The sequence below is a fragment of the Engraulis encrasicolus genome, chromosome 15 (assembly GCF_034702125.1).
Source record: "Engraulis encrasicolus isolate BLACKSEA-1 chromosome 15, IST_EnEncr_1.0, whole genome shotgun sequence".
Lineage (NCBI taxonomy): Eukaryota > Metazoa > Chordata > Actinopteri > Clupeiformes > Engraulidae > Engraulis > Engraulis encrasicolus.
Genome location: NC_085871.1, coordinates 1,093,004 through 1,119,147, shown reverse-complemented (window position 1 = coordinate 1,119,147; position 26,144 = coordinate 1,093,004). Strand labels below are relative to the sequence as shown.

The 26,144-nt window shown below is 42.4% G+C and overlaps 2 protein-coding genes and 1 long non-coding RNA gene across 3 annotated transcripts in view; 1 reads left to right on the top strand and 2 right to left on the bottom strand.

The window, feature by feature from the left end:
• Positions 1-1,793: 1,793 nt before the first annotated feature.
• On the bottom strand, positions 1,794-10,854 carry LOC134463585 (potassium voltage-gated channel subfamily G member 3-like). Its single transcript, XM_063216761.1, has 3 exons — positions 10,238-10,854; positions 4,115-4,503; positions 1,794-2,857 (listed from the first exon to the last, which is right to left on the bottom strand). The coding sequence occupies exons 1-3, from the start codon at positions 10,852-10,854 to the stop codon at positions 2,574-2,576; spliced, it is 1,290 nt and encodes a 429-aa protein (XP_063072831.1). The 3' UTR covers positions 1,794-2,573.
• A 4,513-nt stretch (positions 10,855-15,367) lies between these two features.
• The window catches only part of mta3 (metastasis associated 1 family, member 3), a 29,178-nt gene continuing 18,401 nt past the window's right edge, over positions 15,368-26,144 (bottom strand). The window contains exons 14-19 of the mRNA XM_063216762.1: positions 25,714-25,936; positions 21,590-21,682; positions 21,161-21,343; positions 21,025-21,062; positions 20,209-20,330; positions 15,368-15,578 (exon numbers count right to left, since the gene is read on the bottom strand). Of these exons, the coding sequence (XP_063072832.1) occupies positions 15,413-15,578; positions 20,209-20,330; positions 21,025-21,062; positions 21,161-21,343; positions 21,590-21,682; positions 25,714-25,936 (825 nt within the window). The 3' untranslated portion in view covers positions 15,368-15,412. The remainder of the gene's footprint in view (positions 15,579-20,208; positions 20,331-21,024; positions 21,063-21,160; positions 21,344-21,589; positions 21,683-25,713; positions 25,937-26,144) is intronic.
• Positions 18,621-20,224, top strand: LOC134463587 (uncharacterized). The gene is made up of 3 exons (XR_010037776.1): positions 18,621-18,804; positions 19,677-19,781; positions 19,999-20,224. It is a non-coding gene; the product is annotated as an uncharacterized LOC134463587 (long non-coding RNA).

The window sequence follows — 26,144 nt, the reverse complement described above, 5'->3', positions numbered from 1 at the left end:
ACAAGGTTTCAACTATGTAGTATTGTGCTACTAGTGTTGTAATTACATCTGTAACCGGATGAACACAACAGCGGCGACAAGATTAAGCGACAGAGAATCGCTGGACTGTGCAGCAAGAGTGATACGTGCGACAGAAGTGACAGAGTATGTCTGTTAAAAGCAGAATGCAAGCATTCCGACATTCCCATTTGCTGTGGTGGCTGTTGCCGAACCGCATTATAGGTCGTTTGCATAATATTTGCTGAAGTCCAACTTCAAACTGTCGCTCAAGTCGCTCCAATCGCCTCTAGTCACCCAAATCGCTAGTGTCTCTTCTGTCGCCAACGACTCAACACAAAGTCAATTAGTTCGATCGCTGGAATCACTCAAGTCGCGTCTGGTCTATTCGTGCCATAAGAGTAATTCTACTAATACTTTGTACAGCTCTGAGATATTGTTGTGAACAACAGTGTAGATAGACATATATATATATATATATATATATATATATATATATATGCATCATTAGTTCTACTGTGCCAAGCCAGTCCCTTCATGAAAGCATGCCAGGTAGACACTAGAACAAACACTATGCCTCTGACTGCATTGCATTGAGATGTCTGACTTTTAGCACATAGAGAATATGATGTGATGAGGTAGAGTGGTGGTCCTCCTACCAGTATGTGGGTGTAGTGTGAATCAAACGGATTCACACCATTCAAGACACACGCTTGTGTTTCACGAGACTGCCTGGGTGGATTATGGAAATCTTTTTTCCACACAGTTTACGAAATGCAGCTATATAAAGAGTAAATTGTAGATGCAAAGCAGTGACTCATAGGATTTATGCTACAAGGAGCGATTGTAATGCATAAAACATTGAGTAAAATGGGAAAGCCGTTTTTTTTTTTTACCATTATTCTTCCCAAAACACCTAATTCAATTTGACTGTTAGTGTAGGACAGGGGTCAGGTTCCTGACCCCTGGTGTAGGGGGACAAGATCTGCCTGTTTTCTGGTGACTATCCCCCCAAAACCTATATCTTTATAGGCCTATATATTTAAATGGTTTCCATCTCCATTTTGCTGATCACACTACTTCAATAACATTGTACAGTAGCCTGCAAATAGAGTACAAGGGCAGAGATATGCTGCACTGTGTTGAAGGCCGCAGACCATTTCTTTCCTCACTGTTTTTCATATGAGCATCGTGAGATATAACAGCACACTTGCCTGCCAGACTCTCAGCTCTCTCGCCCTCACTCACTCTCAGCTCTCTCGCCCTCACTCACTCTCTTCCTCCCTCACATTTGGAGCCCTCACTGCACCAGACTGTTCCAAGATGCCGATCAAACACACTGAAGAGGCCTCACCATGGGAACCAGGAGCCGTGAGCATGGAGGATGCGCAGCCAAGCCTCTGCTCTCGTGGGCTGACTTAAGCTGTGCGGATTAGCACAGTTCCATGAGGACGGTCTGGCCATCTGCATCAAGTTTCCAGTGTCCTCTCATAGAGCAGCTACACTGCACTGTCAGATGTGTGCCCTTGGGAGCTCAACCTACAAACTTGAAAACCTACAGTAAAACTGTTTGGAAATGCAAAAGGTGTTATTTTTATGGGCTATCTGTGACTCCCAAATCCAATTAGAGTCATGCATGACTGTCTGTTCAATTTGAAATGTCAGGTCAATTATATGAATTATACTGCCAGTTAGACTGCCAATAGGCCTAACTGTTGTTTTTCCCACTATAGACTAAATAATACCATTTATGTCTGAAAAAGCTGTTTATGTTCAACAATGACGTAACACGGATGTACAATGCTGTAGATTTACTCCGTAACAAAGCTTGTTGATAACAGAAGGGATGGAAAAACACAAAGAAACTGGTTTTGATGTTGAAGTGGCCTTGCTGCAAGCATTACAATACACTGACTGACTACACTGTAGACATGACGAAACAAATGTAGATTCTGTGAAACACAAAAAAAGAAGGCTTCAGAAAATGTCTGAGATGTGATCCAGGTGACAGCTTAACAACAGCAGACTGTCCCAGCTCAGTAGAGACTGAGGTTCTGTGACTGGCACAAGGAGGACTGTAGTGCTGCTATGTAGTTATCACCAGGATTGCAATTGCAGGAAGCTGCCGTCACCAAAGACACATACAAGAATTTTGAGCTGGCTGCGCAAAAAGTGTTTGAACTGTAGACAGCACCAGAACATCTTCAGATGTTGAAAGTAGTTTTCTGTTTTATTGGGTAAGTGCCATTTTCACATTGTCACGTCTGCAGCGATTTGTACGTGTAATTGTGTATTTGTGTCTATTTGTGTTTATATTCTGTTTTTACTCTGTGAGACCCAAGGCAATTTTCATGCTGGCATGACAAAAAAGGCTATTCTTCCTCTTCTTCAGTCCACTCTGAACTCTGGAGTCTGAAGAAGACGTGGCAACGTTGAAACGTTAGTCTTGGCACTTGAATAAAACAGAAGACTACCTCCCACAACTGAAGATGCTACTGTGACTTTCGCTTTCATCTGCACTTGCGAGTCCTTTCTTTGTGCATCCATGCAACTGCCTCCGGTCAGGTCAGCTCAGCTCATTGAACAGTAGAGAGGCTCTGTGACTGCCGAGACGAGGTGGTGGACTGGCGGAAGCGCTGCTGGTGGTAGCACTGCAGGAAGCTGTGGTAGATGAAGCTGATGGGCAGCGAGAGCAGCACGATGCCGCTCACCACGCACACCCCGCCCAGCACCCGGCCCGGCACCGTGATGGGGTACATGTCTCCGTAGCCCACTGTCGTCATGGAGATGATGACCCACCAGCTGGCGGCGGGGATGCTGTTGTAGTCCTGGCTGTTAGAAGAAGCAGAAACTTCTCTATTTGTCACTGTAGGCTACACATGTAGTTTGGGAATAGCCCACAGATGCAAAGAAGTAAAGTATGGTAAATAAGACAAGTAAAGTAAGGCAAGTAGCTAAGGTACTGCCAGAGATTCTTTAAGTATATAGAGATATGCCAATGTAATAGGTTGCTATGGGCACCTAACATGACCAGGTTCCGGTCTGCCTAAAGGGGCGTGTCATAATTCTCCTAGCATTGAATAGAACAGTCTTTAGGTCTGCCTAAAGGGGGATTTCCCCCCCTCCTCCTTGCAGTGATAGAACCCGGAAACAATGGGCCAATGGAACCTCTCTCTCTCTACTCTCTCTGGTACTGCTGTACAATAATCCTCAGTAAATACTGATATATAAAATCAGGTTGCTGTTTACAATAATAATAATAAATAACAATAACTTGATTTTATAAAGCGATTTTCATGGAACCCAAGGTCGCTTCCCAAAAAAGGAGATGGTACTAAGGAATTGAGGAAAGAGAAGGGGAGGGTTAAGGGCCATAGGGGCCATATGCCTCAGTAAAGAGAACAACAGATGATGAGTAACAAATATACGATTATTTAGGGCTGGGTGTAAATAACAGGGGTGTAAATAATAATCGATACGTATCGATTCATTGAACCTACGGCCAAGGATTGACTCGTATCGTATTGTGGGGCATTCTTAAATATCGAAAATAATGGAATCGCTGGCCCCTGCCTAAACCCTGTTATTTGTGCAAAATAATACAAGTAATTGTAAGTGAGTAATTGAAATAAAAATCGACTCATATCATATCGTGGGGCATAATCAATCGCTGCCTTAAGAAATCGATATTGAATCATATCATCATGGAGGCTGTGATTTACACCCTCAGTAATGAATAGGTGCATGAAGAAGAGGAAGAAGAAGAAGAAGAAGAAGAAGAAGAAGAAGAAGAGGAAGGAGAAGAAGAAGAAGAAGAAGAAGAAGAAGAAGAATAGTCACATGACATACCTGCTCTGCCCTACAAAGCAAAAAGGCAGTAACTGCGCAGAGCTCCAAACTGAGTAAACTGACTTTAAAATGATACTGCAATCTAGTCTAAGTAGTTTTGGGGAGATTATTGACATGCAGCAGTTTTGTTACTTTATATTACCACCTTTTATGCAGATGAATCATTTTATTTAAATGTAAACTTTGATATATATGTCATTAAAGTCATAGTAACATCATTTCCACAACAATGCAGTTACTGCCTTTTTGCTTTGTAGGGCAGCGCTGGGCTGCAGGTCCAGGCCGTGCTCCAGCAGCTGGGCCAGGGCGCTGAAGATCGCCATGGCGACGCACATGAAGACCAGCAGCATGACCAGCTCGCGCCGGCAGTGTCGCAGCGTCCGGCCCAGCGTCTGCAGGCCGTCAAAGTGGCGCGCCAGTTTGACCAGCCAGAAGACACGCGTCATGCGCAGCATGCACAGCAGGATGCCGGCCCGCTGCAGCTCCAGGCTCTCGCCGACCAGCGCCGTGGCAACCAGCAGCACGTAGTAGGGGCTGATGGCCAGCATGTCGATGACGTTCAGTGGCTGGCGGACGAACTGACACTTGTCTCGGGAGAGGAGGAATCGCATGACGCACTCTGCGGTGAACCAGCTGATACAGACAGCCTCGATTACCCTGGGGAGATTTGGGGTGGTGTAGAAGAGGAGGAGAAGAGCAGATGGGGGAGGTCACCATCGGGGGCGTAGCAGCACATTTCAGGCCCTATGTACAATCAGCCCCAATGGACCATTCCAGCCATATATCTCTTCATAAATGGGACTGTCTATGGGGCCCTGGTGACTCAGTCACACTTCACCCCCCTGAATGACACCCCTGGTCAGCATCACAGCACATAAGACATCACAGGCCGCAAGAGAGGGGGATTAAAGGGTCAGTAAAGTGTGTAACAACAACATGTTGCATTACAGTATACTGCCCTACCAACACAAAGTGCAGTAACTACATTTTTTTTCAATATTCAATTCTTAGACTGAAAAATTGTCTTCATTACAACTTAAGATACAACTTTATCTTATGACAAAGCTTGATGGTCCAAATGTGTCCATTTTTGTCCAATTTTGTCAATTTTGCAGTAACAACAATATCCAACCTAATACCAATACTTTGAAGGTCTTTTTCTCAGTTTCTCAGTGTTGGCGTAGTTACTGCACTTTGCCTTTGTAGGGCAGTATACCTAAGGGATAGGTGATGGGGTTACTGTTGTGCTCTGGAGGCACATCATGATGATAGTATACATGTAAATTACAAATACTCTTCATAGTTTTCCTCAACTTTGGTGACACATTAGGGGTGTTTTATGATTACTTCCCCTTCATGTCTTTGCATTAAACACCTATACATTTAGCGTTAAAGGTGCTTCTTGTGAGGTAAATGCCAAGAAAAGTGTGTGAGCAGCATTACACAGGTGCAACAGAGTATTGGCAAAAAGGTAAATTTTTATATGCACTATATATAAAGGATTGCTTAAGTGAGAGAGAAGGCCCTCTTATTGCCGTCCATCAATTATGCCCATAAGAAAGTCCATGACGGGACTTTAATGTGGAATTGTAGGGGGCTTTAATTTATTTTGCCAGCTGATTTACTCTCCCTGACAATGTAATCCACAAACACAGGAGTGTAAATAGATGGAATCTGTTCGACCGGGTGGCAGCAGGCGCAAGCTAATTTAGCAAATGAGAACATGCTGTGGATGCAGACAATAGCCAGACAGGGAAGGCATTCATCATACATTAGTCTCATGTCAGACATCGCCACACCATAAGAGAGCTTTAATCCATTTGTCTATATATAGGCTAGAATACTGCGTGGCATAAGAGAAATTGCTGCATGTGATGTGTTAATCACTTATGTGTAGGCTATTACAAAGCTAACAACTGTAATCATGCCTCAGTTAGCCCTATTTGTTTAGTGTCATCATTACTGGTAAGTTATTATCAGTTAAGCTTGTTAAATGTGTGCTTGGTAATGTTAATGATTTAATGACTTAAGTTGCAATACATTAATATTGCTGCAGAGGCGACATTCATGTCAACGTCACAGACAATAAATGAAGAGTTGGTGGACTTTGTAAATTGATTTGCTCTCCATTCACATGAATACAACATTACAGTTTTTTCGTAGATATGTTGGTGAATTTCACATCTCATTCTCAGAATTTGTAAAACAAAAAAGTGAACTTTCTAGAAAAAAATCTCAATTGCCCATGGCCTGTCTTTGTGGTGTAGCCTATACTATGCCTGAGGTTTTGCTGATGGTTGTAAATACGAAATTACTCCAATAAACCAATTCATTCACAAATTGCTGTTGCCAGAAGCTTGTTAAAGGATTTTGCATGTTAACAAACTGATGCCTAAATGACTTTGACCCATTTCACTTTTACTGCTTTGTATGTCATTTAGTCAATAAACAAAGTCCACCCCTTGTATGTGACTTTGATTAAAGGTTGTATAACACTCAGTGTTTCCCACAGAAATTTCGGAAACTATGGGGGCAGCCGGGATTTTTTTTCCCGGGGGGGGGGGTCTTTTCACGCGGGCCTTTTGGGGGGGGGGGGGGGGGGATGTATTTTACGCAGCGTAAATGCAAAACGGCAAAACAATGAGTAGTACAGTATGACATTGGCGCATGGAGAAACTATAGGCCTACATTTCAGCCATTTATATTTTGAGAAATAAGGCTACATAAGATTTTTACACCCATGACATGTATAATAGTAGTACATAAAAAAATTAAAAATGCAGTACAGTGAATCATTTGTGTTTACAACACAGTTTTCATTTCGTCCCTTCATGCAGGGGTCTATGTAATGAAAAAAATAATAAAACAAAATAGGAGCAAAGGTAAGAATTTAAGAGCACTGTGAAATTGTTAACGCACAGACAAAAAGGGTCCCAGGTGGGCTTTCAAAGCAATATATAAGCAATATAATACACCAAATCTAATAATGATAATAAAATCTCGTAAAAATAATAATTGCCTTGGTTGAATGTCAAATTGCTCCAGTTCATACAGTCAGTGAGCCTGCTTACTAAATGGCATGTTAACAACACGCCCCCCTTTACCAACGCGCCCCAAAACCAAAAAGTTGTTATCTAGGCATGGACTGTAATGCCGCTTGAGACTCATCAAAAGAGGCTCGGATTGTCAACGTCTGACAAGTGGGGGTTTTCGGAAACTCGCCATTTTTTTCACCACACAGCAAAACCAAGTCGTATCGCTTAGACTTCCAACATAGCTTACACACTGCAATGCCAACAACAACACAAATAGCTAAAGTGTTCACAACAGGTCATGTGAGCGCGTGTAGCGATTCCCTAAACAATGGGAACGGCTGGTCGGCGTCTTACTTATCCATCTAAGAGGCAGATAATACTCAGATGTCTTGATCATGATGACATTAGGGGAAAAATACAAAAATGCATTTTGTATAAAATCGTAGTTGCACAAAACTGCGACAAGCAGAATAGTAAAAAAAAAAAAAAAAAAAAAAGATATTGTAGGGTTTGGGAAAGGGCGGGATGCGCCATTGCGACGTAATTAACATGCTATTACAAGACACAGTACACATGTCGTCCGTGGTGGTGTGACAGCCGACACATTAAAAGAAATGGCTACAAGAAGTTCATGAAAATAAATCTAAATATTTGTTACTGATTTGAGCGAGTGAAGAGGGACGACAACTTAAGTTTCATGCGGAAAAACGCCGAAGCCAGCTAGATCTAGAGGACAGGGCACGACGCATAACTACACAGCACAGCACACATCACGGCCTTGTGACAAGACAAATGAAAGATTTCTATGCTGGCATTACACCATTACAAGAGAAGGGCAGGGAAAGGCATCAAAATGAGTACATGTTTGCGAGTGATTTGATGAAGTCAGGATGACAACTTGGTCCCAGGCAAGAGAAACGAAACAAGCAGTGCATAGTTATCACCAGACGGTAGGCCTATGGGTAATAGAGGTAACCAAACTTGGCTACACTGCATTAGCTAGAGGGTGTGCTGGGGTGAAGACTAACCTCAATATCCCTGAGTCACGTCTCGTCTCCCGTCTCCTCATCTTTTCTTCCCCTGCTCGAACCCTCTCCTACACCTACACCACCTCCTCCTCCTCTTCATTATCCAGCACCACCTGTCCGCTCGCGGCCCCAGTGTCCCAACCTATCGAGCCGTCCAGCAGTGGTTCCTCAATCCCCACCTCCGACGGGCCGAACCACATTAGCACGACCTTATGTTTTTAGTTTTAAACAACTTGTCAGTGATTTTAGCACATTTGCCGCGTCCAATTTAGGGTATGCGTTATCTTTTGCGCTTGTCATGTAGCCACTCTTCTTTCTCAATTTTGCGTCCTATCGTCCACCAGAGTTTTAAGCCAGGTGGTCGTCAACTACTATTGAGGTGATGATTAGATTTGTCAAGTGGGGGTCTATAGGGAGGGGCGGGCCTTAGAGAACCGAAGTGTTTCATTGGACTAGCCCAATGTGCATAAGAAGAAGCATCCAATGGGCGAAGGAAATCGTAATTCATTAACAAAAACGGAAATCGTAAAAAAAAAAAAAAAAAAAAAAAAAAAAAAAAAAAAAAAAATTTTTTTTTTTTTTTTTTACATTTTCGGAAACTATGGCGGCCAAATTTAAACTATGGCGGGCCGCCATAGTTTCCTCAATGTATGGGAAACACTGAACACTACATAAATGGCTCTAAATTAACTTTTTATATCACCATCCAAAATGGCTAGATGTTTAGCCGTTTGGCTGGTGTTAATGTAGAGCCCTGATTGCAATCTAATAACATATTGACATGTGGTCAGACGAGCCTCAGTAGAGCCTGTTGAAAAGTCCCATCTAATTTCATGTGACATATTGCAGTATTACCCAAAGCCTAAAGCCCACCACATTCAATATTTCTCTTCCCCAGTCTCTCTATACAGTCATAGGAGAATGCCAAAACTATTTCCCATATCACTGGCTAATACCTGAAAGTGTGGTAGCTGATTACCTTATGTCAAAATCGTAGTCAAGAGGCTTATGCCATTGCATGGAAAATGAAAGATGTAAGGGGGCCCAAGAAGACTGAAAATGGCTTTTGCTATTGTTGATTATTGTTTGGTTGTGATCATAAAATGAATGTCGTTGTGGGAAAGGACATTGATCATCATAAATTTAACAAGCACCACAACATTGTAGGCCTTGAAGCTGTACATTATTCAGCAAAGTTATGGTCCTGGCAGACTCATAGAATGGGATAGTATGGCATAAGGAACAGTATTTTTCTGCAAAGAGAAAATGGATCGCACCATCCATTACACATTACATCATGCATCACAAACTGATCAGTATGCCTGTCAATAGAAATGAGAATGTCTATACAAAATGAAATTAAGCATGGGCAGGCCGCTGACATCTCTTGCTATAGGCCCAGGACAAAGTCATCCCCCGTCTCCCTGGGCCCGGGACAACTGACCCCTTTGTCCCAACCTGTCGGCTTCCCTGCACATAAAGCTTAATTAAGATGGTTTACCATACAATTAGTCTCAATTTGTCGAATTTTATGTTCGTAAGCGTTAAGTCTCTTACTGACAAGATACGCAGTTTAAGGGCATTTTTCTTTTCAGATGGACAACCAGACAGAGAGATAGATAGTCTGAGAGTAACATATTTTACCATCAGTTGAATTATAAAAGAAAAAGGCCCATAACTTCGCTTGGCATAATGTGCTTTGACACAACCATAACACATTTACAACCAACAAACGTATACACAGGACCTCAGACTTCACCTCTTCCTGCTTTGACATTATCATCATACAATCATGTAACCCGGTTGGCCCCAGCAATTATCTTATCTCAGGTTACACTATACTGCACTTGAGTTTGTTGGGCTCGTTGTTGAGGGACAGCCTATTGTTTTGGGGTTTTTTTTTTGGGTGGGGGGGTTCTTAGAGACCAGTCCATATCCCATGTCTCTCTCTACCATGTAACACAAAAACAAATAAAGTTCACAACTGGACACACATAGGTCTCCTTTCCCACCCCTGCTTGCGTGTGCCTTAATAACCATCCAGCTCAGGCCATTTTGAAGATTTCACACTCCCTGCTACCACTGCATTCTTCTCCATCTAGATGAAATTCTGTTGGGTAGGGTGTGAAAAGACTGTATTGGGAGAAAAATGAACCAAGAAAAATGAACCAAGGTGTATTCATCTCCTTTTCTAAATGAATATGTGCTTCTCCCACCAACCTACAGTATGCAGCCAACTGTAAACTACATACAGTAGATGAATCAACCTTGTGATTTAAATGTCAAATTAGTCTAACATGGTAGCCTTACTGCAAGTATTAAACTTACCTGTGCTCCTCCATCTTTCTATGTTTGGCTGTTTCCCAGTCAGGCAAAGTACTGGCACAAAGAATAACCATGGATATGATCACAAAGATTACAGAGAGGGCAGCAAAGATTTGTGCCACGACAGAAGATGCCGGCTCCTCAAAAATCCTCCTCAGGTTTTCTACCCATGTAATGTTCCATTTACTGGGGACGGGAGTGTTCGTCCTCTCTTCCCTGCACTCTTCCTCCGGCTTGACGTCCTCCTCGCAAAAGTAAGTAAACGTATCGGACATCCTGTCGTCGAGTCGCCGCTGACAACAAAACTCGAGGTGTGAACTCTCCAGACCCCAGTAAATCATTTCGTTGTAGAACGAGAGCTCGCACATTTGCGGAGCGAACCTCAGCCTCCCCGAACGCACGTACAGCATGATGAACACGAAAGCCTCCGCGTGTCTATCGAAGAAAAACTCATTGCGCTCGCGGTCATAATCGTCACACACCTCCAGGACCTCTTTTTCGGACGAGCAGTTGTGCAGTCTGCTTACTCTTCGAAGGGGGAAATTTTTTATGATTTCCCTAGAGAACGCATACTTAGTACCGCCGACGTTTAAAATACAGATATTCTTTCCGAACTTCATCATGAGGTATTGTCATGAACCGAGTCAGAAACAAAGAAAAACTGTAAAGCACTTAGCATCTTAAAATACACATGCTCAGCCATGCCTGTTGTGTTAGAATAGTTGATGTGTTATAAAATGGGTTTCCATTAAAAAAGACACAACGCCGCGCTATCCACTCCTCCTCCGGCAAGGCTTGAACGGTGGAGTGCGCATGCTGTTAGGGAGAGGAGAGCCCACTCAGACAGACCCGTTGTTGACTGATTAGACTGCTCTAGTATCACTAATGATGTCAGTGAGCAACACCCTCCCTGCGCTGGCTCTTCGATTAGTCGCCCTCCCCATACTAGCCGTGCGTAATCGATACATTCAATGCGTAAAACACAAATTAAATACGCTTTCTTGAGTTTTTCTTCATCACCGCATCAACAAGATATAAATATAAAATTAACTTCCAAACAAAGATTGTTCATGTATTCATGTTGGCCTACACTATAACTATGTTTCCAAAGACAGAATTATCCAACATTTTTCAATACAGTTTTTAAAAATTTTCACTACAAGGGATTGCTGCAATGCACTATCTACCGTAGTATAATCACTGCACCACTGCACTACGGAGTTCTCATGACCACTCGACATACCTTTTCTGCTTATCACAAAAAGACTGTATACGGTATGTGTGTGTGTGTGTGTGTGTGTGTGTGGGGGGGGGGGGGGGGGGATATGGGAGTGCACTGTCCAATACACTTTTTATTTTTCACTGGACTGTGACATTGAGACGATTGAGAAATCCTCACCTGATCCTGATCAGTGCACTGCTTCATGCTCACTTTACTTATTTATGTAAGACACTTGACATCTTAATTTCCCCCCAGGGATCAATAAAGTTACTCTACTCTACTCTACTCTACTCTACTCTACTCTACTCTACTCTACTCATCACTGTGATCAGCTGAACAAACTTGTGGTAGTGACACCCTCTTTCAGTCCATTTATCACAAAAAGTACAGTCAGTACAATGGCCCTTGGCACATAGTATCATATAGGCGTCCCATTAACTATGTGCTTCTTACACCACCACTGTTAATTTGGGCATTGAGAATTAATGCAGACATTTCACAAACATTTAAACATTAAAAACTGACAGGCCTTATTCTGTACTTGAAGAGGGACCAGAAAATTGCACAAAATTAAGTGGCAATGTTTAGTGATACAAAATGTCAATGTGTGAGCAATCCAGCTAAATTAAGCCCTTTTTTCATTGAGAGTATGCAATGAATGTATAATGCATCAATTTATCACAATAGACTGAAAGCTTAAAATATGAGCAATCTAATACACAAGTCAGTACAATCACATTACTGCATTACATTATGTACTGTAATTAAATATACCCTGCTACATGCACGAATAAGCCTGTATTAATCCGTGCTTTTGCTGCAGTAGGAACCCTTACGTTTGAAACAGAGACTTGGAGACAAGATCAGCATTGCTAATTTTTCTGGTTTGTCCTTTTCCATTCCTCTTACAAGGTGAAAGCGAAAGCCCAACTGGGGAAACTCCAACTCCCATTGTCATTGTGACACAGCACTCCACAGCACACAAGTGTTCACTGCACACAATGAAATTGCATTTATGCTTCACTCGTGCAAGGGGTCAGCTCCCAATGGCGCCCCAAGGGAGCAGTGTGGCAAGACGGTACCATGCTCAGGGTACCTCAGTCATGGAGGAGGATGGGGGAGGAGAGCACTGGTTAATTACTCCCTCCACCAACCTGGCGGGTCAGGAGTCAAACCGGCAACCACTGGGATACAAGTCTGACGCTCTAACCGCTTACCTATGACTGTATGGATTGGCTGGGTGCAGTGTCTGTTGATGGTGCACAGTCTCAGCGGCATATTCACATCTTTTAACATCACCACTCTAGTCATTTTATCATCTACCTTTGGCTGCATAAAACTGACCTGCATCTGAACTTCAAGTCAAGTCAAGTCAGCTTTTAGTGTCAGTTTCTTCATAAGCACGGGTCATACAAGGAAATTGAAATGACGTTTCTCTCTATACCATGAAGGACATAGACATACACAGGACTGACATTTACAGACTGACATCAAGTGCAAGACAGGACAAGTGACAGTGATGGTCCAATCACTCTATTCATCAAGTTTGTATATACTGTATAGTGTCATTATTTAGTGGCATTATGTCATTCTCTTACGCAAACAAGGAGAATGGTACGATAACTTTCCAGGTGGTCTGCATCTGAAAATAAAAACCTGGATCATGTCCTTTGAGTTTTAGGAATATGAACAAAACTTGACCTGTTTGTCTTCTTTGCTCTGTTATTTCACAACCTGTTTCTAATTATTTGTTCAGGTGAAGGAAATATTTTAAAGACAATAATAATTTAAAAAAAAACAGTTTTACGCACGTTTGTATTGTTTTTGAGTCAGTTATGTATTTTGGGCCTGCACATGATAATTTGTTCACTGCGAATGAGTTGAAAGATTTTGATGTCAATTATATTATACCATTGGGCTTATAAGTTATTATTTTGAAATAAAGTGGACACGAATAGTGTGTTCTAGTTTGGAGCCCAATAACAACATGTGCAACATTAGAGATCATCACTAGCAGGGGCATGCAAAAGCCATTTACTCAAGCCCTACTGTAGACACAGGAGAACCCAACACAGACATACTGACAAAACTGTTTGGTTTGTTTTTTTATTTAGCATGTTTCATCAAACACTTTGACATACAAGAGAAACCAACAAAACATGAAAAATTAGAAATGAGAAGCAGTTTATCATTACAACTGTCACATGCAGATGAATATCCAGAGCATTCACTCTTGGGACAAGTAAATCTTCACCAGAAATCACCAACCTGTTGCTCCATGTGTGTGTGTGTGTGTGTGTGTGTGTGTGTGTGTGTGTGTGTGTGTGTGTGTGTGTGTGTGTGTGTGTGTGTGTGTGTGTGTGTGTGTGTGTGTGTGTGTGTGTGTGTGTGTGTGTGTGTGTGTGTGTGTGTGTGTGTGTGTGTGTTTCTTTGTACATTTATGAAGAATAAAGAGTGTGGTGTTGTCAGTAAGATAGAATGGGTGAAATAGCTGTCATTTCCACTTCTCCAATTAAGACATCATGAAGGAAATATTTCAACAGGTTTGGTGACTTACAGTAGCTGGGTATGTTAAACTTGGAGTAGGCCTAAGTGGTAAATCTTCTAATGCCTTATGTGGTCTTATGGCTTTATTAAACTCTTACTGTAGTTCTAAGCTACTCAGAGGTTTATTTAGAGTTTACTCATCTGGGTCAGCCAGTAAACCATGCACATGAAATACCCTCCATACTGTCTTCATGAAGTCTTTGCAATGAGGTTATCAAAAAGCTAGAACACATTCTGAGAAACATATAATCCAAAGACTATGTAAATACATTCATAAAGGCCCATAATGCATTCATAAAGTACCTAAACAATTCAAACGTATCCTATGACTGTATTCTTAGCATTAAATGTGTCAATATTATTCATTATAAATCTTTACATACCTTACGACGGCAGTCATATGCACCATTATGAATCATAATTCCAATTAGGCTGTATGAAGGCATTACTTTCCTGGTTAATTTCTTTACAAAGTCTTTGGAGTACAGAATTGATAGAAAGGGTTACTGTACCAGAGCTGCTTAAAGCAGACAGGAGCTGAATGAGGACCCTGTTAGCAACTGTAGCTCGCCATTTCATGGCCAGAGAACAGGATCAAATGCTGATGCGGCGTGTGAAAGAAAGTCAAACAAATGTCTCTTTGCTATAGTAGTCAACATGCTGAACACACATCATCTTGTTGGTTGAAAAGTTTCTTTTCTTAAAATAAAAAAGCACATAAGTAGGTACTGCCATTTTTGCACTTACAGACAAGAGATGAAAAAGAATTAAATCCCTTTTAAGTTACTTTATAAAAAGAGCACATCAATCCTTCCACACTTTTTTTTTTACAGAGGTGAGCCTCTTTTTTTGGGGGGGGGGGGGGGGTCTGTACATTTCATGGTTTTGCACAACCATATCATCTTGACACCTAATTTTACAAGTGGATTTTAAAGCTGTTACCTCTTTGCCTACACCAGTAAGAGACATAAGCACAGCTGGTCATACCAGGAGCAGTTTGGGAAAGTTATTAGTTAGAAGGTTGATATCATATCAGCGATGAATGAGGTCAGCAGTTTCAGACTGCATTATTGAATGCTTTAAAACGGACTCTACGGTGTGCAGGCTACCAGATGCCCGTACTGAAACTAGGCAGTCACAGATTTAATGTTGTATGTTACGTGTGCGTGTGTGCATGTGTGTGTGTGTGTGTGTGTGTGTGTGTGTGTGTGTGTGTGTGTGTGTGTGTGTGTGTGTGTGTGTGTGTGTGTGTGTGTGTGTGTGTGTGTGTATGCGTGCATGCACAGCCTTGAATGTGTGTATGTTTTTCTGTTTGTAGGAGGGGATTCTAGGTGGGAGGATGGAGAAGACCAGGCAGCGCAGCTGGCGTTGGCAAAATGGCGTGTACTGCAGGCAAACCAAGAGGCAGATCAGTCGTGGATGACGATGGGTCCTCGCATCCTCAAGCTGGGGTGTGGGGGGGCCACCACTGGCCCCTGGGGAGGGCCCTGGGAGACCCTGCGCAGGTGGATCTGCTCACACGGCTGTCTACAGGCTTTTCTGAGTTGAGAGCGAGTGAGCAGCCTCCGAGCTTTCCTACAACAAAGGGAAAAAGGGAAATTGTTGATCCTTTTGGAATTACTGATTACATTCACTGTCAAAACGCACAATGTATATTCTCACAAATTTGACACCGATATGTCAAATCTAGGAAGTTGTGGGAAACACCGGAACATTTTGGCCCTTGTAACATTATGGTGCAGGTTTGCAAAATGGCTGAAAAGAGATTTTATCATTCTGTTTGCGGTACTGCTGCACTACTGTATATCATTGCTTTAGTATTACCTGTACAGGTAATCCCATGTAGGCTATACTAATCCCTAAACCTGACCAAGAGCCTGCATTAAACGAGCCTAAATTGCAAACACTGAGATGCTGTTTTATTGCTTTTTTCACAATTGGACAAATGTGATCTAAATGCACATATTGACTTGACTGGTCAAATAGGCTGATACTGGAGAAGGCTTTGGGTACCAGTCAGACTCTGCCATCATTAATGCAAGGTTTTGATGAAAATGAATGCAACATTAGATGGACATACATTTTGTGACATTGCAGGCACTTACTGAAACAGTGTCACAAAAAAAGCACACCATAATCAAAGATAAAGGTGTTCCAACAACATAGTGTGTGATCATGTTTTCGGTGGCGATTTTCTTTTTTGGTATGTTTTTGTAATCACTGTTGCTGCATTGACATTATGCTTTGAATTCTGAATAAAGAGATAGGAATTAAATAGTTGCAGAAAGCGCTTCGATTGAACAGAGGACACATGTGCTGGGTCTGGGTCACACACACGTTGTTGCCTCTTGTGTCATCGCGTTGCAATGAGCATGCACAGAAAGGCCGGAATTGTTTTAAGTTGGATCGCTATACTTGACAGTCACAAATAACAAAGCAAATGTCTTTTCCAAGAAAAAGTAGTTTTCAGCCTATTGATATTATAGAGAATTCTCGTCCATTGACCCATTGATCACTTCATGTATGGCCAAACAGATGGATACTGGAGGATATATTTATGATTGAAACAACATTATGCACAATCATTTCCCTGTACATACGTAGAATATCCTTGTCACATTGTCAGAGACGGTTTAAATGAGAATCTTTGACGTTGTACACATTAAGATCACTTCAGATCAATTTGTGTGTGCCTGTGTGCATACACACACACACACACACACACACAAGCACATGCGTGTTTACATTCTGAGATAATGAACTCAATTACGTGCTGCCGTGTGTATAGAGAATGGAAATGTGCTGCATATTTCTGTTTTATTGATATTTCCAATTCTGATTTCTGAGGGCATCTCTTCACCCAAAGAGCTGATGAAATAAGATGTCACATAAATGCTGGAATGTGGTAATAATCTGAGAGATGAACTACGTCTCCACATCTTAAACTCATGCAAAATGTAAGACTAACAAATGAGAATCACGGGTTGGTTGGGCTCTAAATGGTCCATTTCAGTGATTCATGATTGTGCGTTTGTGTGTGTGTGTGTGTGTGTGTGTGTGTGTGTGTGTGTGTGTGTGTGTGTGTGAAAGAGAGAGAGAGAGAGAGACAGAGAGAGAGAGAGAGAGAGAGAGAGAGAGAGAGAGAGAGAGAGAGCAAGAGAAAGAGAACAAAATAAAAAGAAAGAGATGAGGTTGGAAGCGTAGGCATTGTGCTGCAATTGACTGACTTTTTAATCACCCACCCTATTCAGATCTCAGATAATTAACACACAAGAGTCCATCACATCACCAGTCACACGTGACAGACGGCTCGGAAAAAAGGGGGGGGGGGGGGGGGGGGTCGTTGTCTGTTGAAGGAAAATAAAAATGTGGCAGCCCATGACGAGTTGCACGCACATTAGTCAGTTGTGCTGCATATTCTAGATGATTGTGCTTGTGTACAGGCACAATAACACATCAATCATGGGAGCCCTTGAGCACTGGGCAGCGCCCCACGCGCCTGGCTGCCTCGGCAGGTTTGGGGGCTAATCTCTGTGGACCGCTGATGAATGAGACTGCCTGCCTGAGTTCCCTTCCCACACAATCATTTCCCAGGGATCTAATCATTTCCTTTAACATTTAAGCCATACATCTTCAGAATGGCTTTAGCTGGGTTTTTTGTTTTGTTTCTGTTTTTTTGGGGGGGTTTTTGCCGTAAGGTGGAAATGGACTTATGCTCACACAAACATGAAATACCCATACATACACGTTGTCTAAGCAAATATTTCAGTGCTCCAATTACAAAAACTACAAAAGTAGGCTGAAATGTACAGTAGTCTGGTCGCACCATACCATTGGACTAATTTCTTATGCACAGAGGGTCAGGAATGGTTGACTTGAGAGATGATTACCTGTGGGAGGAGCGCACTCAGTTGAAGAAATGGGCATCTGATGGACCCAATCGCTACGTTTGAATGTGACCTGTAATCTGTGCGAAAGTAATGTGTTCATCCCCCTCTCACATTTGCTGATTGGTCATGTTGTCATGGAGACATGCGTGATCTCCTCCCAGAAGACCCAACCCAGACAAAACGTGACGGGAGATGCGAATTGACTGGAGGTAAGTGACTTAAACAGGCAGTTAGGCATGTATTAGTGGCTAATACATCCACCTTAAACCCGTTAAGACACAGCATTATAAACTTGCTGTTACCAGAATGGCAATGACCAGGTCGTAGTGCATTACTTAAGGCCTGTGATATATCATAGTAGTGTAGTACTACCGGTATGGTAGTTAACTTTTCAGTGACTATTACTTTCACCAGGGGCACCATACCTTCCAGTTTTTTTATAATAATTATTATTATTATTGCTATTATTATTATTATTAATAATAATATTAATAATTATTATTTTATTTTCAATTTTATTATAACACAGATGGCAGATGTCAGATGACAGATGTCTCAGAGAGTTGCGAGGATGGTCTTAAGAAGAAAGAGGACATTCAGTTGTCGTGTAGACAAAATAAACCTTATAAATGCAGCTTCTGAAATGTTACCTTCTCAGCACTGATTATATATATACACACAGTATATAAAGAGCCAAGGTCCAGATCCCGTCAAAGAGCTACAAATTCCAACTCTGCACAGGAGACGAACATCTTGGGAGGTTATGAGAAGCAAACTCTAGTGACAAGCACTCATTCCATTTCCATCTGATTGAGACAGCTCCCCAACTCATGAAGGACTTTAAAGCCAATGCTTGACTTCAGGGGAATATTATTCTCTGGTGCAATGACGGGTCTCCACAGGTAGGCTAGGTTAGTGTGTTTGCATTGATTAGTGTGTGTTTGTGTGTGTATGTGTGTGTCTGTCTGTGAGTGTGTGTTTGTGTGTGTATGGGTGGATGTGTGTGTATGTGTAGTGTGGACTTACCATGAGCAGGTGTCTAACGGCTGCGGCACTGAAATGAAACAAGCAGCCAGTCATTCACAGGTAGTCACAACGACGCGTGACCCATGATGCATTGGGGCACGGGGAGGCAGCAGGGACCTGTGAGGGACCCACTTGCTGCCATAAGAAAAAAAACATAAAAATAACAAAGAGCCCACTACACCCTTTTGGCATAACCCGCTGAACTTGGAGTGTCGCCGTCTGTAACCAGGTCCCTTGGACAGGACTTTTTTTTTTTAGGTTACAATGGTGGTCAATGGTGGACACAGCTCAGAGTGACTGAGCATCATCCTTAGGTACCTGTTAGGTAGGATTCTAGAACAATCCATTGAAAACAATCCATAGAATCTCTGTGCAGTAACATAACAGGGCGGATGGGCCTACCGCATATGCCATGTGCGCATTACAGGGAAATACAATGAAATGAAAAAACGATTCACATAGAAATATTATTTCACTATAAACAGAGGCATCTCTGTGTTATTGTATGTTTGTACAGTATGTATGTACAGTATGTATGTATGTATGTATGTATGTATGTATGTATGTATGTATGTATGTATGTATGTATGTATGTATGTATGTATGTATGTATGTATGTATGTATGCATGTATGTATGTATGTATGTATGTATGTATGTATGTATGTATGTATGTATGTATTTATGTATGTATGCATTTATGTATGTATGTATGTATTTATGTATTTATGTATATGTGTGACATTGTCTTCCCATAGTTTACCTGTGGAGCGTTCATCACACAGAAGAGAAAGAGGGCCAATTTTTACTAACAATGTTGGAGTGCTGGAGAACATCTGACTTGGACCTCCTTGAACCAACAGGTACTTTAAATTCAGACACATTATAAAACTTGTGTATGTGGGTTCTGTTGTGGTATCAGTAGTGTGCTGCTAAAAAAATAAATTAAAAAAATTGTACACCTTGTCAGTATAATACAATTGTCAAAACAGTAGCGATATTAAATAACTCTAACCAAAACGTGTGAACTTTTTCTCTGTTCTCTGTTCCTCTGTCTGTTGTATTGTATTGAATTGACAGCCAGAATTCACAACGCTTTCAGTATGTGTGTCGGCCCAAAGCCTCCGTCAACTGCTACACTTTGACCTTGACCTTCTTGAGCTTTTTCGCCCACAAACTCAGGGGCATGTGCATGTACATTTCAGTGTTTGGACTTGTGAGAGGTCGGATAAAATGAACTAATAAATGAATAAATAAATAAAAAATACATTTAAAAAAGAGTTAACCTACCTGGTTTCCCGGGAAACAAGGAAGAAGCTGTCATCTGGGGCGTCAATCCAGTTGGGTCGCCGCTTCCGCAGCATCATGTTGCTGGCACGCATGCTGGACCCACTGCTGCTCTTCCCATTATGCTGAGAGACAGAGGAAGACAGAAACAGAGTGGACAGTGAGGAAATGAGGGAGGTCATAGCCAGAGATGGGATCCAACCGCTAATTTGCATGTCGCAAGTCTCAAGTCCTTCCAATCAAGTCAGAGTCAAGTCACAAGTTAAGATCAAGTAAAATCCAAGTCGTATTGAAGCCAAGTAAAGTCCTTAAGAAGTCCTCAACAAGTCCCCATTCTATGTGCAATATTGACAACTACTTTTGGTCATAAACTCATTACTGCTCCACACTTCTGTGCGTGTTCCCCTTTTGCAGGGGGGTGGGGGTCATTTAATTGTATTTTTGTCAAGTAGGTCTAATATTTTCACATACAAATGCAAAAAAAGATTAGACTTGACATGTCATTGTAAGTCATTGCAAGCTAAAACTGTCAAGTCCAAATCAAGTCACAAGTCATTCCTGATATTGCCAAGTCAAGTCGCAAGTCACAAGTACACATCTCTGGTCATAACCATAGAGAGAAAGAGATAGAAAACGAAATAATTATTTAAAACACACTGTTTTATAAAATGAACACAATGTAAGTCTGTTTATCGAATTACATTATAAGCTATATCCATTTGACATACACTGTATGTAAACTTATTATTTACTAATACATATCCTTTCTTTTTCTTTTTTTTTTTTTTTTACTTTTTTGTGAGTGTTACAGTGGTACACTCTTACCAGAACAGGTCCAACAATGTGTCCAGGGGCATCTGTGGGAACATAAGTAAAACATTGGTTGTAGTTCATGCTCAAATGCAACAGAACATGCAGTTGTGATATTTAAGGCAGAAGCCTAAAATCGGCTCACCTGGCACTGCGGTGGCACCTCTCCTCTCTGCCTCCGTCCGGCTGTGATGCTGGTAGCTGCGTTTTCCCAGCATGCCGAGGGGTCCATGGCTGGGCAGGGAGGAGAGCAGGCGTCGGGGAGGTTGCACCTGAAGGCTGGGGGTGCGTCCAGGGGGCCTTAGGCCATGGGGCGCCGGGCGAGACTCTGATTCAACAACCAAGCCCACACGAATCACGGTTTGGATCCAGGAATAAAAAAAAGACTATTCACCATTGAAGTGGGATAGGGCGAATTTTGACACTCCAGTTTCTATCTCCACAAAAACAGGTCAGAAAGACTTGAAAAAAATAGGGTATAACATAGTCAAATGTTCTATCAAACAGCTTCATTGGAGGAAATCTGCACTCTCCGAGTACATTTCTATCATGCAGGAAGGTAAAGCACACTCACCTAGGAACTGCAGCACACTGGTCAGGGTACTTCTTGGAGTGGGTCTAACTCTCACTGGTCTCCCTCCTGTGCCTTCTGACACTCTGATCATGTCTACACAGACATCAGAACGTAGACGGGGAAGAGTCAGTAACATCCCCTTTTAACCCCTCTCTTCTTGTTGGAGCAATAGACTTAAAGGTGTAATGTGTAATATTTAAGTAGTTTATTTCCATGCTGTCCATTCACAAATGTTACCTTTTTCATGAATACTTACCAGCACATCAAATTCAAAGTACTGGGAAAATTGCACTTTTCATACATGAAAAGATGAATATTCTCCATGCCCACCATTTTGAATTGTTTTCAGATATAGACATTTTAGCTGCAAAACTTTTTGTGCTTTTGTCAAACAAGTAAAGAAGAAAAAAAAAAAATCAAATTTGGCAATAGGCAACATAGTTTCGGTGAACGCCATAGTTGTAATACATACCACTGACCCCCATCCCACACAGAGCACCTTTAAAATGAATCAGTGGGCTCACAGGACTCAGAAATGTGCATTTTCAATACATAAATAGGTGGACCCTCTCAATGTAAATCCTACTCTGCTCAGTCCAATTGATATTAGCATAAACTTTGCAAATATTCATGCAAAACATCAAATTTGTGAATGGTCAGCATGGGTTTTGGAAATAAATCATTATGGATACACCATTAAAGAGTTGGCATGCTGCTCATAGACAAAAACTCCTCCACCATAACCAACTCCCTCTGTCAACTCTACTCCCTCAGCTTACTGAGTGCCTGATTGATGACTGAAAACAGGAACATTTTATGAGTCGTCTCACGGTGGCACCACTCTGGCCCCAGACAGGATGCGTTTTTTTCCGATCATTTACAAGACTGAATATGAGGACAGAGTTGTTTTTCCTCATCAGAAATGTATTGAACATGTCACCTCACAGGCGGACTAAATAAATTAGGATAATTTAGACGGAGAGTGGTCAGGGTGTACTTGCTCTGGACAGCCGGCCTAATCCATCAGTCTAGAATCATCGCTGGTAAAATGAAACGGTGATATATTCACAATTTGAACAACTTAAATTGTTCTGCATGTTATTGTATTTGTGTTCATCCCATCAACTTCTGCCTGCTGGCAGTTTCTCTAATCATGGAATTCAGAGACTGCTTGGTGGGACACTACGGATCACACAGGTTTGGGAATATGTGGGAGCCAGTGTGTGTGCATGCCTTGAAGAGCAGATGGCTGTCTGCCTTACAAGAGACAGCAATACTGAAGAAAAGTGAGATTCAATAACAATGTATTATTGTGGTACCAGTACAAATACAGAAAAAAAAACACCAAAGCAATAACAGCAGAAGGTGCTCGGGACAGAGACAGCAGATCTCAGCCCTGCTGTGTAGTTCATTAGCTAGGGTAGTGTGTCTCAATGGGGGCTCTAGAGCCCCCAAGGGGGCATTGAGGAGCCCTAGGGGGGCGTTGAGGAGACAGCAGAGGGGATGGTGACTGGATGCCATTGGGGGGCACTAGTCTATTTTATTATTTAATACTAAGTGGGGCGTTGGCAGGTTAACAATGATGTGCAGGGGGCGTTTATTCAAAAAAGGTTGAGAACCACTGAGCTAGGTGGACCGGCAGAAAGAGAAGACTGGCAGCTCGCTTTGACAAGGTAGGCTCCATCACAGCAGGCCAGGCCAAACAGTAGAGTAAGATACCCCAAATCCTGCCTACCCAATGCAAAGGAGTGTGCTCAAGTTCAGCCGCCTAAGGGAGCGTTGTCCTCTCCTTATTCTTCTTTCTGTGGTGGCTTGCATAAAATGTGTGCTACTGCCATCTACAGCGCTAAGGGAACTCCATTTATTCTCAAACTAAAGTCTCCAAAGTTCTCCTAACCGAAGGTCTCTTGATGTAACGTCACATGGATGGAACCAGGAAAAGTACAGGCTTGATGTATCTCACTCTACTAGAAGATTGTTGAGCAGACCACAGAAACCAACAGCCGTGAAGCTCTGGTCATGATTTGGAGTGACTCAATTGCCAGTCAAACCCCCCCACCACTAAGAATTGACATGTAGGCTATGCACACAAGACACAAGCACACACACTGTAAGGTACACAGACTGATGTTGAGTGCAGCTAAGTGGAGTGTAGATGGCGTGGGGATGGGGATGGTGGAAGGAGGCCATGCTGATCTCCTGCTTGAGAAAACACACTACACAGTGTGGTGGAGAACTGATGGACACACACACAGGACACATGAACACGACGAGGACGCGCAGAGGATGCTTTCAGCCATGGTTTTATTTATTTATTGGGACTTTTTAATTTCTTTTTTTTTTTTGGTGTTGCTCAAAAAACCTTCTCTGTCATTCCTTCTCACAGGGCACACACATGCACACGTAAAGTCAAACCAAGAGGAGGCCAAAAAACCCAAAACAAATAAACAAAAAAATAAAATAAACAAACAAGACACAACCAGAGAGCATGCCACTGGGGTTTCTGTGCTGTTGTGACGAGAGGAGACAGCACGCTCCTGGAGCAGACGGATGCATTTGCAGAACAAACACAAGTGTGAGACGGGCACAAACAGGCAACGGGAAGGATGGCAGAGCGACAAATGTGCAATGGGAGAGGAGAGGTGGGGGTAATGATGGAACAGAAATGAGATGTGGGTGGGGCATATGCAGGGGGTGTAGGGCGAATGCTGGTCTGTGTTTGGGATGAGCCAGTATTCTCTTGAATGCTCTGCCGATATACCCGTTGGCAAATGTTTTTTTCTGATAGACTCCCTTAACCTGGACCTAGCAGGAGTCATTTTGCCTGACAGAAAACCTACTGCAAATGTTGATGCTTATAGTTCTCCCCTTACTGGTTAATCTCTACATGACATACTAGGCCCGCCTCACTGGATACTGTACAAAATCAACTGATTCCTTTGGTTGGTCACATGTACTTCATAGGAGCAGGGCATCACGGACACCTTAAAAGGTCGCAGCAGAACAGAGGCATCCCGCCCCTGCTGATTGCACAAATCGCTGACCTTAGGCGATTGTGAGCTTATTAACGCCAGGAGGGTCCTTTACCAAGTCCTTGATGGGCCAGATGTGAATCTCAGAAATAAAACCAAATCCACACAACACCCTGACTATCCGTTTTCTCTGCTCTAGGACTACAGCATCACTCCTTCAACCAAGTCTCTACTGCTTTTTTAAAAGCACAATTTGAACTGCATTGAACTACTGTCTGCTATCTACTATTGCATTTTTGTGCAAAAGGATGCAAACCAGGTCACCCTCTGTGCAGTAAGGGCTACGTGATTGCCAGCAATATCATTTCATACACTCTCAAGACACACGCATACTCACACATCGTTGCACCTGAAAATAGAGTAGACGCTACATGCCATACCTGCACAAGTTACTTATCTACCTCATATGTTGGGGGGCGATCGTTTAATCACTAGTAAAAAAAAAATTAAACAAAAAAAAAATCCCTCTTCAACAGCATCTTAAAAGGAATTGATTATGAGGAGGAGCTTTCAAAGGCAAAGGTACATTCATCAAAATTGATCATGGGTTTGTAAGTGTAATGTTCACCTTATATATTTAGATGAGGTGTTCTGGTGCATTCTGTAGCCTTAAAAATGTCTGCATGTGCACTTTCCTTTGATCTGTTGCCCAAAAAAGGATGTGCTTGTGTTTAACCATTGTAAGTGCACGCTTGTCATATTTACAGTAAGACTAATTAATGACGAATGAACATTACTGAAGGGCAAAGAAATAAACAAAAAACAACAACAATAATATTAAAGCAAGCTGAACGGAATGGAACAAAAGATGATGGAAACGCTTTGTGATGGAGGACAGGCAGTCTTTATTGGAAACGGAGGGAGTGGGGGAAGAATACAAAAAATGAAATAATATAATAACAATAATAATAATAAAAAGAGCGAGAGAGAGAGAGAGAGACAGAGGGGATGGGGGGAGGAATGGCAGCGCAATGTGGTGGCCGTGCATGAGGGTGTCTGCATGACTGTTTCGTGTGTGTTGTGTGTGTGTGTGTGTGTGCATGTGTGTGCATGTGTGTGAGGACTGAAGTTAGGAATTTAAAGAGCTCTTACACTCCGCCTTTATGGCCCCACAGTTAATGGGCACAAATGGGCGGCGCGCGGCACGCCGCAGCCGGATCAGGTCGCGGCACATGTGACGCGCCAGCTTGGTGAGGCGTGTGGCTTGCAGCAGGAAGGCCTGTTTGGTCTTCATGGAGGACTTGGGGCTGCCGCTCATCCGTACCGGACCCATGTGGCCCCCCTGCCGCAGCCCATGGCCACGAGAACGGGGTTCCTGAGAGGGCGCGAGCACAAGAGGAGGAGGAGGAGAAACAGGTGGCAGAGAGGAGAGGAGGGGGGGAGAGAGGAGAAAGGGGAGAGGTGGAAGGGATAAGCGAGATTAGCAGAGGGTACAAACTGTCGCTTACAATCTCAAGTCGCTTACAATCTCAATTGAACACAAATTTTAGAGGTAGGAAATTGGGCTATCAACAGGTAAACTC

Bases quoted from the DNA above. Each gene is read 5' to 3' on its own strand.
- LOC134463585 (XM_063216761.1), bottom strand. From the start codon at position 10,854: ATGAAGTTCGGAAAGAATATCTGTATTTTAAACGTCGGCGGTACTAAG. The intron at 4,504-10,237 runs GTAAGTTTAATA...AAATCTCCCCAG, and splicing joins AGAAAGATGGAGGAGCACAG to GGTAATCGAGGCTGTCTGTA. The intron at 2,858-4,114 runs CCAGCGCTGCCC...CTACAGTGACAA, and splicing joins GCACGGCCTGGACCTGCAGC to ATAGAGAAGTTTCTGCTTCT.